Genomic DNA, 19,472 nt, shown 5'->3' with positions numbered 1-19,472 from the left:
TTTACGGATTAACTTAAGTCCTCAAAACTAAAAAAAAAGAATTACTCCACACAACCATTGGTTTGCATGATAATTCCTTTATTTTTGATCATATTTTACAGTAAAGCATATTGCCTATATTTAAGACATGCACCAATCTGACGGAGCTGCACTGCTCTCTCCTGAAGAGGTTGCAAAAATCCTGCAATAAATAACTCAACCCCTGGATTGTTATGTCTGACCCAGTATCTGGGTAACAGAAAAACTACACAAACACTGGGTTTTTATGTTATATCTGACCCAGGAACTGGGTAACACAAATACCCAAACACCAAAGAAATAACCCCGAAAATTACCTAAAGGCTCAACCCAGGATTTGGGTAGAAAAAAAATAACCCTAAAAAAAAAAGAATTCAAAAATACAATTTTTTAGAGTGAAAGTATCAGAGGTGTTTGCAAGTGCGACCCCCAAGTGTCAGTATTTGACACAACATTGAAGTGACTGACAGATAGGGAACAGTCACCATTAGATGAAGTTTGGGCACTGCATCAAAACCTTCAGTATGGTCAATATTCAAGCCGTCAATACTGAAAGCTTTTTAAGCCTTTTCTCTCTTTAATCCCTCACTGCATACAGGGAATTTAAAACTGTAAGAAACACTGTGCATCATAGCAAGCTGTTTATTGTAGCAACTTGATATGGTTTAAGTGTTTTACATAGGGCCCTATGGGTCAATTTTCCATAGCATAACAGTTTGGGTGAAATATGTATGAAATACAGGGGGGGAAAGCCGTGACTGCATACTAATGTGTTAGTATGTGTGTGTTGACATGGAGAAAAAAGCATAATAAATATATACTATAACATAGCTAATAGACATTCTGCTGTTAGTAAATTACTTTGCATTCCCTTATGCCGAGTTCACACTGCACGATTTTCGCCCCGGTTTTGACTCGCCAACAAATTTTGCAAAATAGCAGACAAATGCCCGAGATCATTGACAAATCGGAGCTCGTTCACGCAAGTGACAATCACACATGGGCGCCGGAAGCAAAAAAAATGTGGGTGGGTCCTCAGAATTTTTTTACTGGAGTAGATGCCAATTACATTAAGTACAAATATACCGCTTTACTTGGTAAACGTATAGGTCGGAAAGACAAAATTACGTAAATCAATCACCATTTCATTGAGAGCGACAGTAGTGTAGGGGTAAGATGCACAGCATCTAGTTTTGACACAAATCGACCCGCGGTTCGAGTCCGGCTTTCGCCGAAATCAATCTTCTCCGTTTTCCCATCACATATCAAATCGGAAAGGCATTTATTTTCAATACAAATTAAGAAAATATTAGAAAAGTGGAAATAAAGCGTCTAATATGTGTTTAATAATAAGTGTTTATCGATTAGGGTTAGGTAAACAGACATGTGCTGAATGTTAGAGTCGATAAAAGTGAGTGGGTCCAATATCATTGATCGTAAAAAGTGGGTGGGTCTTGTCCCACCCACATACAATGGTTCCGACGCCCATGCAATCACATAGTATGAATTATCAAAGACGCAATCCAAGAGTATTACCGTCGAGTTGCTGATGCCTGTGAGATACATTATATTGCCAAAGGTTTTGAGACGCCTGTCTTTACATGCACATGAACTTTAATGACATCCCATTCTTAATCCGTAGGGGTTTAATATGGAGTTAGCCCACCCTTTGCAGCTATAACAGCTTCAACTCTTCTGGGAAGGCTTTTCACAAGGTTTAGGAGTGTGTTTAGGGGAATTTTTGACCATTCTTCTAGAAGCGCATTTGTGAGGTCAGGCACTGATGTTGGACAAGAAGGCCTGGCTCACAGTCTCCACTCTAATTCATCCTCAAAGGTGTTCTATCGGCTTGAGGTCAGGACTCTGTGCAGGCCAGTCAAGTTGGAACAGGAAGGGGCCATCCCCAATCTTTTCTGACAATGTTGGGAGCATGAAATTGTCCAAAAAGGCCTCCTATGCTGAAGCTTTAAGAGTTCCTTTCACTGGAACTAAGGGGCCAAGCCCAACCCCTGAAAAACCCACACCCTAATTCCTGCTCCACCAAACTTTACACTTGGCACAATGCAGTCAGGCAAGTACTGTTCTGTTGGCAACCGCCAAATCCAGACTCATCCATCGGATTGCCAGACAAAGAAGCGTGATTCGTCATTCCAGAGAACACGTCTCTAATGCTCTAGTCTAGAGTCCAGTGGTGGCATGCTTTACACCACTGCATCCGAAGCTTTGCATTGCACTTGGTGATGTAAGGCTTGGATGCTGCTGATCGGCCATGCAACCCATTCCATGAAGTTTTCTATATCTTGACTCTGCAGAAAGTTGGCGACTTCTGTGCGCCTCACATTGCGCTGAGCCGCTGACGCCGCTCTGTGATTTTACTCCCTACCACTTTGTGGCTGAGTTGCTGTTGTTATAATACCACTAACAGTTGACCGTGTAATATTTAGTAGTGAGGAAATTTGCATGGCAACCCATCACGGTACCACGCTTGACTTCACCAAGCTCCTGAGAGCAACCCATTCTTTCACAAATGTTTGTAGAAGCAGTCTGCATGCCTAGGTGCTTGATTTTATACATCTTTGGCCATGGAAGTGATTGTAACACCAGTGTATTTGGCATGCTAAATATTTGGACCTGTTGGCGATTCAAAATCCTGCTGTGTGAAATATGTTTTGACTGAAAATGACGATGATCTACAGCCAATGAGAGCGCAAGATACAGGGCAGCGGGTAGTTCGGGGAGGTGTTATAGACCAGAATATCAATATTTTTATAGATATATTTACAATTATATAAAACAGAAACAAAGCACAAACATTTGCTTGACCAGCAACAGCAGCATTGCCAAATTATTTATTTACCTCCAACTCTCTTTGCAGAACACAATCCTTGCTCCCTGTTCTTTTTCTCCTTTTACAAATTGGAACGCAAGCTTCTTGTGGGCTATCATTTTTTTAATAACAATTCTAGTCTCGTGCGAGAACTCCGGTCTGACGCACGCGTGATTTTGCATTGTTTCCTTGTCACTTCTCACATGTTTGGTTGTGAAACGTAGTTTGCGGATTAGACAGATTTGTCGGCGATTCTTCCTATTGTAAAGTCATGCAATGTTGTGCGATCCATCGTCATTTTATTTCAATAATTTAAGAATTAGTTACAGGCCCATTTTCAAATAAGTTCAAAAGAATGTATCAGGCATTATATACACTGGCAAACAAATCTCTTAGTACAAAACATAAACAGACCACAAAAACAGCATATTGTTGAATATCTAAATTTTTCATTAAAAAAATATATATATTTTGTATGAATTTATAAGATTTATATAAATTTCTCAGTCAACACTGACTCTACAAGTTGAGAGGTAGATCTTTCATCCTAAATCAAATATAGCTTTTAACCAAACACAATAAAAAATTATAATAACTTTTAATAACAAGATAATAACTCTTTGTGCCCTGGTGCAAATGCAAATGATACATTCTTATCAAAGTATAATATAATAATATATTGCTTTCTAAAATAGTAAAAGACCTACATAATTTAAACACAACTTTACTCTAGTTGAGGTCGTAGGAAAGTGGAAAGTTTTAAGAGAGACGGTTAAATTTGCATTTATTTTCAGCTACCAAATAATCATGCTTGAAATCAACTTAAAAAAAACAGATTAACAGGTGATGCACTTGAACGTGAAAACAGCTTGAGAGCATACAGAGGCTGCAGGATAATCATATTGACATTATTAAATATTTAGGATGTTTGATAATGCATCCTAAATGTTTTATGTAGTGTAAACATAAATGACAAAAAAGAAACATGCCACATGAAAAAAGGCCCTATGATTAGAGTACAAAAAGCTGTACTAAATGTACTATGAAGCGTCAGAAAATTGGAAGTGAAACTGAAACTTAAGCATGTGGAGTGAGATTGGGGTCTCAGTTAGGCTATTTCTCATATCAGAAAGAGGAAACGGAGAATTTGTCAAATGCACAACACAATTCACACTAAAAGTTTCAGTTAGTTCTCGAGAGCGGCTTGATTCGGAATCCTGATTTGAACAGTCTTGATACGGTGCTGTTGTTGACAATAACAGGCGTTAATTCCTCCTTCTTGGCTATTTGTATATATGTTGCCAAACAATCTAGCGTATATAATTTATTTAATGCAACATTTCGGCTTTTACAATCGATTCTGCTGCATTTGCCCAGTGTGCGTATACCCCTAAATCTGCAGTGGGGAAAACGTCTATTTCAAGAAAGGAGAGTGTGAAATAAGATCAGGACACTCGCACCGGGTGTGTGTGTGTGTGTGTGTGTGTGTGTGTGTGTGTGTGTGTGTGTGTGTGTGTGTGTTTGTGTGCGTGTGTGTGTGTGTGTGTGTGTGTGTGTGAGTGAGTGAGAGAGAGAGAGAGAGAGAGAGATAGAGAGATAGAGAGAGAGAGAGAGAGAGAGAGAGAGAGTGAGAGAGAGAGAGAGAGTGAGAGAGAGAGAGAGAGAGAGAGAGAGAGAGAGAGAGAGAGAGAGAGAGAGAGAGAGAGAGAGAGAGAGAGAGAGAGATGAAACCGTCAAATCCTCGTCGTTCACCTTTAAAATACATCACCGCAGTGCTCGCGTATTGGAGCTTCACTGGCGCGCGCATCGGAAGGGCTCGCTGCACCACTGCACCTGTTCTCGAGGTTGCAAATCACAGGAAGTCGTTGTGCAAAAACGGCATATTCGTCGAGCTAGGTTTAGCATAAAAGACGTCAGTTCGACAGGAATTACGCGAAGGAAAAGAGAGACTAGACAGCTGTCAGACATCGCTTTGTCGGTGGGTTTCAGTCGAGACCGCTATTTTTTAATGCGAGTGACACCAAATGCCACTGATGCAATCGGCATGAAGACAGCAGCAGCAGCGTCCTGTAAGTGAGAAATGATGTGCTCGTTTGCTTCTTTGTTCATTCGGTTACTTCGTCCTGTTCCGGTTGGCATGTAGCAGCCAATGATTCATATCGTTGTCTATTCTGTGCGAGCAGCCTTTGTTGTTATTATGAAATTGAATTGCTCATCTGAACACTCGTGTTATTGTAAAGAGTACTATTTGTGAAATAATAATAATTTGTTTTGGCGTAGATGAGTCTGTTCAGAGGCAGGCAGATTATTAACTGCATTCACACAGCTCTCACTGCATACTGCCCTCTTTTTGGCGACATTTGGATGAAATTTAGTGCATGGATGCTCATAAGAAAGAAACGGCACATCAGCACAAAAACGATGCTGAGAAAGACATGATATAGGGGCGGTTCTAGGGTCAGTGGATATATTCAGGGTTTAGCCTAGACGTCTGTGGATGCGTGTAGAGCCATCCATTGATTAAATGCTGGAACATGATAGGGCCTATAGCTACTTTATATAGGGTAATGTTAAAAGGTTTTTATTTATTTGTATTAGGTCCAAGCATTAAACATTACTGGTGCTAAAACTAAATAGTCTCTAAAAAGGTTGGTGGGTTTACCAAACTTTGTTCATGGCATAATAAATGGTTTTTGCAAAACCCTCAAATGGCCTGACTTGTGTCTAAGTATATATGCTTTATGTTTATGAAATAATAGGTGCTTTTTACATTTTTACTGGAATTGGTAAATAAGTAAAATCAATGTTGCGCATTACTGACAGAAATTATTGTTATTATTATTATTACAATTCTATTATTAGTGAGATGCATTAAACTGCAAATTTATTTGGAGGAATAATGTAATGAAATGAATGTTTTAGATGTAAAATTTTGAATACAGAAATGAGTGCTGTCAAATTGATTAATCAAAATAAGTTTGTGTTTACATAATATATGTGTGTACTGTGTTATATTATATAATTATTATGTATAAATACACACATGCATGTATTTATTTAAGAATAAGAAATTGTTGTATTTATATATAATATATATTATGTAAATATATATACAGTATATACATGCAATATTTCTTAAATATATAGTGTGAATATAGAGTGTGTATTTATATGCATAATAATTATACACAGTGCACACACATATATTATGTACATACAAACCTTTATTGTGGATTAATTGTGATTAATCGATTTGAACAGCACTAACAGAAATATCAAATTAAAAAATGAAATTATACTTTTCTGTATATACTTTTACATGAAATTGATACCGCCAGTTAGACTGCAGCCTGATCTGCCAGCGATTTGATTTCGCCCAGCAACTCAGTCTGGAAACCCATACATTCACTTCTACTGCTTCTGTTACACTTTCGCGGGAACCAATCACAGACTGGCTTATCCACCTGGCCTGCTATTGGAGGGATTATCGCGATTATCACGATTATTTTCCGTTGATCACGCCTCTTGTGGTCTGATTGGTTGAAGGACTATCCAATTGCGTACAGAGTCATTTCATTTATGCGCGTTTATGCTGGTGTGTGCAGTAGAAAATACAGAGCAGACTCCCCAGACCAATGTTCAGTCTTAAATTGAGCTTGGTCTGGTGATAGCCAGACAAACCGCCAGTAGGAGGCGGCAAGGAATTCATTCAGGAAGGAAACACCATGCAGGGAGACACAACTGTTTTTTGTTCAGAACAATTTTCATAGAGCAAAAACAGTCAATACTGTAAATTAATATCATCTTATTGTTTGTTAAATTGTTGTATTAAAATTAAAATATTAAAATTACATTTGCAATTGTGCTGATATTCGTGAAACAGCACTTTTGCTTGTGTGGTATTAATGAACTATATCACATGATATAAACATTAAAGACAATCTCATATAGGAAGAATTTATATCTTCAATTTTGCAGGCATTTTTATTAATTTTGCAGGCATTTTCGACCCTGAACAACGCTATTTTAAGCCATACCAGACTTGCTTGAGTTAATGTAGGGCTTAAAGGGTAAGTTCATCCAAAAATGAAAAATCATTTACTCAACCTCATGTCATCCCAAACCCGCAAGACTTTCGTTCATCTTCGGAACCAAAAGTAAGATATTTTTTAATAAAATCGGAGAGATTTCTGTCCCTCCATTGACAGCTACGCAACTACCACTTTGACGCCTCAAAAGGGTAAAAAAGAGATCATAAAATGAATCCATATGAATTGAGCGGTTTAGTCCAATTTTTCTGAAGAGACACAATCACTATGATGAAGATCAAATTGATGTTTTTTTCACTTATAAACACTGATCAGCGAATATAAACAGAAGCTGCACCATACATGCTTGGCGAGAACAAACCTTGGTTCTTGTGGAAGTTCATTCTTGTGCGTAACACACAAGAATGAACCTCATTGGTTCTTGCTGAAGCTCAAACGTACCGCATAACACGAGAATGAACCTCATTGGTTCTCGCACGTCAAGAAAGCATACTTTTGCTTCCATTTACCTTGACTAATGTGTGAGTTGATCGATGTTTATATGTGAATAAAAGCCTCAATTCAATCTGTTGAGCATATAAAGCAATCGTGTCTCTTCAGAAAATTTGGACTAAACCACTCAATTCATGTTTTACAATTTGTGCGTAGACTGTTAATGGACGGACAGAAATCGCTCAGATTACATTAAAATATTTTCTTTTGGGTTCGAAGATGAACGAAAGTCTTATGGGTTTGGAACAACATGCGGGTGAGTAAATGATAGAATTAACATTTTTGGGTGAACTTACCCTTTTAAGTAGGGCTATTGCCCAGTTAGGCTGGCTTTATGTAGATATTGTAATAGTAGTTTAATTTGTTTAATTGTAATAATAGTTAAATTTGCGAAGCCTAGGGTAAACAACACTATCGTTACCTAGCTGGCTGTCACCAGTGAACACTGCTCCACTTGATTTGCATGGTGGCTATGATGAGGGATGTATAAGAGATGCATAAAGAGATAAGAAAATCCACTTATGACTCGCAAAAAGGCATTTATCTAGTCAGAGACCAAAAGGGCATGTGCTTGAGCACCGCTTGGGGTCAATATGTGCCTTAGTGTCTTCGACGGCAAGCCATTTTATTTACAATGCAATGTTGACTTGTAATCTACTTAATCATTTGTCTGAATTGACTTCCATTGTTTTGTTTTGCTTTTCATTTTAGATATCTGCAATTGATTTTTTACATGTAACAATTTGCTTAATTTACTTTAATTAACTGTAATTAAACTATAATTTAACTATGATTAGTCAAAATTAGATTGTAGTTACCACTGTAACTGATTCCATTTACAACTAGTCATAATTCAGTTTTGAGTATTCAGAATTATACTTATACTAGTCAAATTAAAGATATCTGAAATTGTTGAATTTAGTAAGAATTATTAATTGTAAGATCTTAACAAGTGAAAGTATGACTAGCTGGATGAGCATTATAGATATCATCAAATTCATTATTACTTGTATCAATTATTACTAGATTACTACATTATTACTAGAATTATTAGTAATAATTTTAAGATCTTAACAAATGAAAGTATGACTAGCTGGATGAGCATTATAGAGATCATCAAATTCATTATTACTAGTAAAAATGTAATTCTTACTTAAATTTAATTTTGTAATCTACAATAGTAATTCTTACTAGTCAGAAGTGCATTTTAGAGCTCTTTATTCAACTCATTATGGTAATTGCATCTCATGAATATTAATTGGGGCCTGGCGGTAAAGCGGTGTGGGCAGTGAATCAGTCTAAGAAGGCTGGAGTCCTTGTGCAGCTGGAGTTAAAGCAGTTTCAGAGCATTAACGCTGAGTCTACTGTATCTCCGGGAGTCGGCTAGACTTAAATGATGGGTTGTATAGTATTTTGTCTATCCCAGGCAAGATTTTTCGAAGAAAGAGATACAAATTAATCAGATTAACAGTTTTGTTTTGCATATGATGAAATGTGATATGATTAAGCTTTATAATATAACCCAGAACAGTTGTCATGTTTAGGTATGAAGCTTCAGTCTTTTTCATCCACACATTATAATTATTTCACTATAATTATTTCTGTGTTACAAATATTCAAATGATCACAGAAGTAATGGGATAAAAGTTTCAGACACTCAATGATGTCTACGGAAGCAATAAAAATAGAGCAAATTTGACACTTCAAATAAAGATTGGATCAATTACATTGTTACGACACTATGTGGCGACATGTGACTGTTAAAACTTGCAGTGTTTCCCCTACCATTGTTTTGGGGGGGCGCCCCGCCCTCCCAAAACGCCCCCCGCCCCCCCTGAATGAATGACAAAAAATATTTGTCATTACGGTCGACAATAAGAATTGCCCGATGGTTCAGTGCCAGCGTGAAAGACACTCCCAGAGCTGCATCTTCACGGAAGTTGATAATTTGCGCATTTTTAAGCCTTGGCAATTTAAATATTCAAGCGCTCATAGACGAGAAAGTGTCTCTCAGTTTGATACTCGCGAAGGGCAACAACACACACACACACACACACACACACGCACGGCCACACGTCTCGCAGCGCGCGAATATTCACTCAAAATTATATCAAAATGACTGTCTTGTTTAGTATCATCGTAAACATAGTCGGTTAGGTCTTTTAAATGAACGTAAACATGAAATTTGCCAGTCACCGCCAGCATTTATGGTCATTTTCAAGTTTTAATGGTCCACAGAATATCTAAACATGCAATATATCAAAAGAAAGAACTGTTTTATTCCAGCTTCATATATTATTTTTTTAATCAACACTTGAATGTTGCAAGTTTCATGAAAAAGCAACATTTTGAGCATAAAGCTGAAAAAAAAAATCACGTTTTTGTAAAAGACTAACGTTACGTCAGAACGATGAACAAAACACAGATGTTGTAGATCGAGTCTATGGGGGTAGATTTGTTGCATTATTCCAAACAAATAGATTGTTATCCACAAATAAATGTAAAGAGATTCACAAAAATGAAATAAATTCACAAATAAATAGAATGAGATCCACAAATATATGCAGGAGTTTCACAAAAATGAATTAGATTCACAAATAAATACAATGACATTTGTGAATAAAAAAAATATCCACACATATGTTTTTATGTCACAAACACAACTCTGCCTTGCATTCATTTGTGAATCTCTTCCTGTGCATTTGTGAATCGCTTCCTCTGCATTTGTGGATTGCTTCTTGCACATTTGTAAATCGCAGCACAGCGCGTGGATTTTGAAACATTTCTAGCGTCTACACTCACACAAATCCACAAATAGGTAGGCTCCACCCACCGTCTACTTGAGCCAATCAGATAACGGCCATATTGTGCTGACCAATCGTAGCACATTCTCGCTCCAACCAATCACGTTTTGTCCAGAGCCGTTAGTTACCACTCCCATAGACTAAAAGCGTGTCATGGAGTGACCAATAATAGTTCCAGCATTGAACCCTGAACCCCATTCATTTCAGTGTAGGTTATCTCAAGCACACTCCTGGCAAACTGATGAAATTACTGCATATTCTGAGATTTTATGACATTAGTTGACCTCTCAGGAATTTTGATAGAAGATGTATTTTGTGAAGCACGTTAGAGGTAATGTTTAGTGTTATATAATATATCGTTAGACTTCAGTTAGATAACGTGAGCACCACTGCAACAGCTACTATATCCAGATGCTATCTGTCATTTCAACAGTTTTTAGATTCTCTGAGATATTTCAGTCAAAAGCGTCTGAGAGCTCCATGAACCACGTGACCGCGCGTGCCGCTGGGAGATGAGAGCAGGTCGTTTTTCAACGCCTCTGACTTTACTCATTAGTGCCACACCACTTTTTATTGTTTGAATTTCGTTTTAAAACTTAAAAAAATGTAAACGCTTAGACTTTGTTTCATATCAAAAGCAGGTTTGGCAATTTGAGAGCGAGAGACGCGCGTGAGTGACAGAGAGACGGAGGGAGAGCAGGGAAAGGAAATGCAGCTGAACGTTTTAAATAGCGTTAAAAAAAAGTTAGTCTATGTGTGGGAAACACTGTGATTGGTTATTATTTTCAACAGAAATGCCCGTGATTGACTACAATACTCAACGATGTAATATCATGTTGTACTGTCATGACCCAAATAAAATGACCAGATCACTCAAAAAAAGATTAACGTTGTCTTTTCTTTATCTCTCCCCAGAATAAAATGCTACTGTAAAGCCTAATCGAAGTCAATGCACATATTGTGTTAATATTCGACAGAAATCGCTGCAAATACAGTGAAAATGCTGTCTATCCTGCTAAATCCTATTTAAACAGACTGACAGCGCGGAGATGTTTAGAACTATTGAGAGCTCTGTGGCTCTAGTCAGCACAATATGGCCGTTATCTGATTGGCTCAAGTAGACGGTGGGTGGAGTCTACCTATTTGTGGATTTGTGTGAGTGTAGACGCTAGAAATGTTTCAAAATCCACGCGCTGTGCTGCGATTTACAAATGTGCAAGAAGCAATCCACAAATGCAGAGGAAGCGATTCACAAATGCACAGGAAGAGATTCACAAATGAATGCAAGGCAGAGTTGTGTTTGTGACATAAAAACATATGTGTGGATATTTTTTTTATTCACAAATGTCATTGTATTTATTTGTGAATCTAATTCATTTTTGTGAAACTCCTGCATATATTTGTGGATCTCATTCTATTTATTTGTGAATTTATTTCATTTTTGTGAATCTCTTTACATTTATTTGTGGATAACAATCTATTTGTTTGGAATAATGCAACAAATCTACCCCCATACGAGTCCATCAACACCCCAAAGCTTCACAGTCCTATAACTCGTCCTGGGCTGACATTTCATTCAATAACATTAGGCAGTTGTGATTTATATGCTGTTTAATGGTGATGATCGCGTTATTTTACATAATGCATCTGCTTATGATAGCGCACTTTCCTTCTTCTTCGGCTGTTTTGATCAGGAGATTCTGTTCTCGTGCAGGAAATGCGCTACAGCGGCCCCTACCGTATAACTGTGAACACACATGGAAAGCCGGAAAATATCGTCATTGGCTATATAAATATTGAGATAACAAAAGACAAAAAAAAAATCACTCACTGCTCTTGACTGAATAACTTTTAATAAGGGTTAATCTGTATTTATATGCAGTGGCATATACTTTTATGCAGACTATGCAGTGATATTTTACATTTGATTACTATTTTTGTACCTGACAATCTAGTTTAGACCTACATGAAAATAACTGTTTATTTCATTTGTAAATGTTTGTTCTGCTGTATTTATTTGTGCATTTGCTCATAATTTGATTATTTGTTCTTATTTTATTACTGATGGTCTTTAACAATATAAAAATATATATGAGTTAGGATATTAGTTTTTAGAGTCAGAACCTTATTAAGCTTATATGGCTCAAAAACAATACTAGGCCTATTTTATTTTATTTGTCGTTTTTTTTTTGTGTGGTGGGGTCAGTGAAAATTCTGACAGGGCAAGTAAAAAAAAACCCGAAAAAAATCCTTAGCATTGAGCCCTGAAATATATTCCCCCCCCCAAAAAAACAACAACAACAACAAAAAAACACGGATTTGCGTGTAGTAACTTTAATGGTAAAAATGTAAAAATGCAATGGAGAAGGTGACGAACCTAAACAGGCAAAAATTAGTTTTTTTTTTCTTAAAAGCAACAAAATCCAGAGCAACAACTCAAGCAAAGCCAACCTCTGTTGTGTTGTAAATAGTTGTGTGATGTATAAATAAATGTTGTTTATATTTATTTACCAAATATTTATTTACCCCCCCCCCCCAAAAGCTGTAAACCTAGGGGAAACACTGAACATGTATGTCATTAAATCATTCATTCAAGAGATTTGTTCAAAAATGATTCATCCAGTAATGAAACAATTGAAGTATTTATGAATCATTCATTCAAACAGATTTTTTTAAAATAATTCATTCAAATGAAAGAAGTAGCACTGAAAGGTGCAATATAAAATAAAGTTATTCTTAAATTATTTAAACATTTTTAAATAGGCTGCAGCAATTACATTTTTTTCAGAAGCTCTAGTAAAATTCATGTTATTTTGTTTAGTTGTCTGTTCAAAATCATGGGAGAGTCGTGATCTGTCTTTGAAACCAAGACATTTTTTTTATTTTCAATTAATCCAGAATCGTGCAGCTATAATAGAAATTGTCTTGTCAAAATGCCATTTTTAGTAGTCATAATGTTATAATTGTACATTTTACTAGTAAAAGTGTATATGTTTGTATCTGTATTTTAATTCAAGAGATCTATAAATGCATGCAGCATTTATAGATCTATAAATGGAAATTCAATGAGAGAGCTTTTTTTAAATAGAAGCCTTTCAAATGCATTTGTAGAGCTCATGAATTAGATTTTTACTTGTCAAAATTACATAATGTAACACTGGTGACATCAAAAGACAAATCTGCTTGCCATAGTATTCAGGGTTGTTTGAACAATGGGTGCCATAGTAATTTAAATGAGATTTCATTTTGTTTCTGAATAAACTACTGTACATGCACCAAACTTTAAGTGACAGAGTAGACTGTAGCTCTGAATGATTTTATTAAAACAAAGTTCAATTTATCGGGCATGTGTCTGCGATATTATCTTACCCTCCTTTCCCCAACAAACCAGAATGCATAGATAGAGATCCTGTGAAAGACGGTGTGAGCAGACTCAAATCATAGGGCAAACTTAAAAAAAAAAAAAAAATTCATGCAACATGGGCTAAAAAACATGACAAACAATGTTGCATATTTTATGAGTACTTTCCAATGTATTGGCAAAGTTAGCAGGAAGCCCCCTCCCTTTGTGAGCAGAGTAGCTATTGTGCAGGTCAGCTGGGTGGATGTGGTCTGATGTACGGTATAGTCTGTATGCTATTTTTGACTGAGAGGAAGTGTATAAAAATGAAAACTGTTTTACCTTAGCAACCACATCATGTTTGTGCAGCCGTTTTTCATAGGCCTGTGATTTTTTGTTTTTTTGAGATTAGGCCTGTAATTCCTTTTGCAAGACATACAGTATGTGCCTTATTTGTTAGATTTATGTTTGTGTCAGGTATGACATGCCCGATTACACACATAGATGTATACGTTCAAATTTTTTTTTGCATATTGTACAAAATATGCAGAAAACATTGACGTTTTTTGTTTTTATCGTTGTTCTAATTGTGAGCAGTCCCTTGATCAAAACCAGATTGCTTATAGTTCTTTAAAACAAATCATTAATATGTCAGTGTGTGTATTTCAGGAATGGGGCACATTTGGTTACGTTTTAATTTGGTGGTTTCACCAGAATAAAGAGCTGGATTAGAGATTATTAATCTTTTTGGTAAGTGGTAGGAAGACCAACCAGCTGTCTGTGTGCTTGAGCTGCGCCCTGTACTGACCTAGAGTGCCGCTCTAGGCAGATGCTTGTGTCGCCTATACAGGGTTCACCAGTGGCTAGGGAAGGTTAACACTTTTTAAGAGAAATGGAGTTAAAGTAGTTGGAAATCTATTACAGTGTTTAAATAACGTCAAGACGTTCCCACTGATATCCACACAGATCTTTGCACATAATAAGGTATAAAGAATTTACCACAGCATCTAATGTATTGCCAATGCCATACAACCTAAGCACAAAGTGTAATTTACAAAAAAATGCTATTTATATAACATCTATTATTATGTACAACCTATTAATAACCTACATGTGATTGTGTTTCAGGAATTCAGTGGAGGATGCAGCCGTGGTCTCTAAGGGCACAGAGCTTGAGGTTGGCCATGAACGGAGAGTCGCAACGAGGTGTACCTGACTCAGAATAAACCAGAGTGGGAGTCTATAGGAGGTCCAACTTCAATCAATCCGCATACAATCATACAGTCAGTCTGCTGGGGTTTAGCCTATACCATTAATGATCAGAGTACTGTTGTGTATTAGAATTTAAGATGGTTAATGAGAGATTGAAATCATATCTGGAGCCTGTGTGGCTGTTATTTTATTCCAAGGCAGAAGGTTGCGCTCAGCCCTTCTGAATATTTTAGTGGATGAGGAACCTATCGAACGGAGCTCTGCTGGCAGTGCTGGAAAATTTCGGTGTTCATGGCTAGAACATTATTTGTCCGTCACTTGAGTTCCTCAAAAACTCCTGACTTATTCACACAGATGCAGTAATTTGGTTGGAGAAGTAAGAAAAAGGGGCTAGGGCAACTGAAAAGTGAGAGCTTCCTACAAATTCAAATCATCAGGGCATCATGCAGTCAGACGATCTCTTCATCCGCAAGTTCCGCAGGCAGAGTCCACGCCCGCCCCTAGCGAGAGTGAACTTTGACTCCAAGCAGGATGGCGGTAGCATGCGGACACGAGCCGTGGCCGAATGGCCCCCCAGGAGAGAGGGAGAGGGAACAAACAGTGACATCGTCACACCCAACGCAGCTGCACTGAATCTGAGGACAGTGGGTCGTGGACACATAATGCAGCGCAGCAACAGTGATGTCACCCTTGGCGATTTGGATTCAACAGGGCAGGTCGGGAGGAAGTTGCTCCGAGTAGTGGGGGACAAAACTGGGTCTGCGGGGCAGGGGGAGTCTCTCCACCGAGAATACGGCAGCCTCTCCTCGCTGGAGCGACAGACACAGTTCCTGATAGGTTCCACCATAGATCCTGGTGCCGAAGAACAAGGTGCTCTCAGTCCTAATGCCTTGCGCTTCAGAGATCCATTTGTTCTTCTGGGGCTGCAAGAGGCACCTCCTGAGCTGGACGGCTTGTATCAAGCAAACTGTTCTCCTGCAGTAGACACTTCAAAACCGGCCAAGCCCCCAAAACCAGAGGGGCTCGGTAAGAAGGCCAAACCGTCCCCTCCGCAGGCCCCTCAGTTTTCCTGTGAACAAGTCCCAGGTGGTGCTTGGGTGCGCAATTTTGCACACTATGACGTACAGAGCATCCTCTTTGACCTGTCGGAGGCTGCCACCAATCGGGACAGCATTGGGCGCAAGAAGAACATCACATCCGGTGCGTCAGCTGCATCTCAACTCCGTCCGCTCTCGCAATCCACACCTTTCTCAGTTTCTCAGGGTGGAGGGGGCAGCACAGGAAGCGGGACTAGTTTGGAAGATGTAGAGCAGTCTTTGCTGGATGAAGGAGATGGGAACGATAACGATCTCCTGCTCAGCTGTCCTCACTTTCGGAATGAGATGGGTGGCGAGGAGAGTGTGGGACTTGGCCTGCACAGCAGGTGCAGGTGGAGGAGTCTTCAAAGCCCCAACGATGCTGTTTCAGTGTTAGAGGAGCCCAGGGAGAGCCACGTCCAGCCCCAGGGGAAAAGTAACTACTTCATAGAACATGCAGACCTCGGGGCTCGTTACTATCACAAGTACTTTTACATGAAAGGTAAGGGGGTGTCTGTGGCGAACCACTTTTGCCTGATTGCTCTTTTTAACGAAACATATCACATAGTCATTTTCATTGCTTAGTCTACACTCTCAGAATAATTGTGCAGAAATGTTACTTTTAGGGGTACAACAGCTTGGGCGTTAGCCTTAAAGGAGTGGTTCCCAATCCTGTTCCTGGAGATCTACCTTTCTGCAAATTTCAGCTCCAACTTTTATCAAACAGCTAATCTGAAGCAGCTAATTAAGATCTTCAGGCGCACTTGAAAATTACAGGCAGGTGTGTTGGAGTAAGGTTGGAACTGAACTCTGTAGGTAGATAGATATCGATGAACAGGATTGGGTACCCTCTAGGGATGTCTTTATAACTTATTTACCCCTAAAAGTTTGATAGTACTACCTTAAGGGGTACTATTACATACTGTGTAGCTACTCTAGGCACTAATATGGGCCTTAAAGGGACATCTTTGTACATGATTTACCCCTTAAAGGTTCATAATAGTACCTTAAGGCAGGGGTTCCCAACCACAACCCAACACTGCATGGCTGCATCCGAAAACTTAAGCAGCTGACTTTGCAAGCAGTGTTTGCGCACAGGAGGTAGCTCACGAAACTCCAGGAACGTGGTTGGGAACCACTGTCTTAAGGGGTACTACTGCATATTGTAAGGCACGTGTCAAACTCAGTTCCTGGAGGGCCACTGTCCTGCAGACTGTAGCTCCAACCAGATCCAAAACACCTGCCTGGAAGTTTCTAACAAAGCCACTTGAAGGCAAGGGAAGGAGACAAGAGGTGTTTTTTTAAAAGGATGTAAATGGAGGAGAGGCTTCACTACCCTGAATAAACCTCTTTTGTGAGGAAATAGCTTATCATTTAATGACTCAACATCCCATCGGCTAATCTTCTATTTTGTTTTTGAACATTAGTTTTGGATTGATCTATTTTCTTTACAAAAGTTCACAATGCTTTTGCAGAGAAAATATATAATATGGATAACATTTAATAAATTAGATACTGATTATTAATCACTCAAACCCCTTTATCTAAACCTCTCTACATAACCACCAGACTTGCACATCCACCATGTCTGTAGTTTCTTAACACTTTTTTATTCATGTTTGTAGTTCTAATTGAACGTGCAGTGGGTTGTGGGCAATATTAGGTGTTAGAGTGTGCGTGGATATGCACTTCAGATTCGGGAAAAGTAGACCATCCAAGTATCTATGGAGTACTCATTTCAACATACTACGATTTGGGACACACTAATTCTAATTTTGAATACTATTTAGGACGGCTAGTATGCAAATTGGGACGCAGCACATCTCTGTTTCTAGTAATCCTGAAAACCTTGATTCGCTAGTTCAGGTGTGTCCCTCCAGGAACTGAGTTTGACACCCCTACTCTAAGGTACTAATAATCACCTTTTAGGGGTAGATAAGCCCCAGTGACAAGCTGTTTGTAAAGGTGCAGCTTCTGCACTTTTTTCTGACAGTGTTGGAACCATGTCTGTTATCAAACCAACATACTGTTATTGTATTTTTTCTTGTTCTTTTGTATTTATTTGTCTTCTAAGATCTATATTTCTGACTGTATAGGCCCCTGCCAATCAAATGTGATGCAAAAAAGTTTAATGAATAACATTCAAGTTGACTAGTAACACTGAATATCAGTTGGGCTGAACAAACATGCAAATTGACCCAGAACAGTACAACAGATGACGCAACAGTCACCATTCACATTTAAAGCTGTGAGTGGTTTAGAAACATTCCGTCTTAGACTTGCTTTTATGATCCATGGAATAAAAAAATACATATATTTTTTGCTTTGGTCATACACATGCCAAGGGAAATATTTTTAAGTTATTAAAATTGTAGACTTTTGTGTCTGCAGTGGTCAGGGAGACTGCTTGTCTAGATGAGAATGCAGCACCTGGCTTCCTCTAACAGTGGTCTTTTATTTATAATCAAAAGTCTGCCTCTGTTTGGTTTCTTGATATATAATTGCATTTTGCTGAGTATAATTAAAAAATAATTCTTACAAATATATTTTACATATTTGTTACTGCAGTGCTTCATTCAGTGCGGATCAACAATTTTGATGACTCATTCTCCACTTCAGAGTATTATCAGATTTTCTATCAAATCAAATGCCAGGAAAGGATTGCAGAGGATGCAATGCACAAATATAAATCATTTTTTTCAAACTGCTCATCATCACATTACCAAAAAATATCATATGCAATATGAATATCAATATGCATATTAAATCCAAAAGGGGGGAATCTAATAACCTTAATTGTTAATACAACAGTGGCTGTAATAAGCTGTCAAGTGCAGCTTTGCCAGGCCGTGACGTAGACAAATCGCTATTGGCTATCTAGTTCTGAACATGGACATACAAGATTAACACAAGTCTGATATCCAAGTAGGTAGAAAAAAAAGCTCAAAATAATTGCAGGTGGAACACAATTCACTATCAAGCAGTAATTTGGCCATCATGTATGCTTATTCTGAGGCAATACACTGTGTAATGAGCCGTTAAAGGTTACACAAAGATAGTTTCCTGTTATTCTAGTGTTTGTTTATATTGTTTTCACTTTCACTATTTATTTATTTATGTATTTATTTACAGCATTTTGTATTAATTGTTAACATTTGGTATAACATCTTTTTCTTCTTGTAATCCAGACCATCAAAATTTCTTTGGCATCGACGATCGTTTGGGGCCGGTGGCTGTCAGTTTTCGCAGGGAGGAAAAAGAGGGATCAAGTGGGTCCCAGTCCAACTACAGAATCATTTTCAGGACCACTGAAGTAAATACAAGACTCTCTCACACACAGAAGCAGTCGAAGAAGACATTTTCAAATCTCTTCACTCATTCGTTTAAAGGAATTATATCCTATACTTTATCATTTTTATTTTTTCCTTGAGGTCCATCTTATGTTGCTGCTAATTTCCATTAGAAAAATGGTCAGAATTAGACAATTTTCCACCCTCTTTCTTTACACTTTTATTGTTTGCTTGTTTTGGTCACAAGAAAGTTCATACACAAATGTACCATTTCCTTTATTTTCCTCTTTTTTTAATAAAAATTATAGCATTACATAAAAAAATCTCCTGTCTTCAGACTGTAACTCAGTACTTTATATATATT

At 38.0% G+C, this 19,472-nt stretch overlaps 1 protein-coding gene across 4 annotated transcripts in view; it reads left to right on the top strand.

Moving 5' to 3' along the window:
- The window catches only part of sipa1 (signal-induced proliferation-associated 1), an 80,568-nt gene that overhangs the window by 18,344 nt on the left and 42,752 nt on the right, over positions 1-19,472 (top strand). For 3 of the 4 annotated variants that reach the window (XR_013815998.1, XM_079809851.1, XM_079809849.1), the window contains exons 1-3: positions 4,523-4,914; positions 14,659-16,320; positions 19,007-19,131. Coding sequence is in view for 3 of the 4 variants with exons in the window: in XM_079809851.1 (XP_079665977.1) it covers positions 15,186-16,320; positions 19,007-19,131 (1,260 nt within the window). In the remaining variant the exon portion in view is untranslated. Of the gene's footprint in view, positions 1-4,522; positions 4,915-14,658; positions 16,321-19,006; positions 19,132-19,472 lie in introns of those variants that run through there. The other variant, XM_079809850.1, reaches the window with a different exon arrangement.

The sequence above is a fragment of the Gobio gobio genome, assembly GCF_949357685.1.
Source record: "Gobio gobio genome assembly, chromosome: 2".
Classification (NCBI taxonomy): Eukaryota; Metazoa; Chordata; class Actinopteri; order Cypriniformes; family Gobionidae; genus Gobio; species Gobio gobio.
The sequence above is the reverse complement of the archived record's forward strand: the minus strand, read 5'-3'. Positions and strand labels throughout refer to the sequence as shown.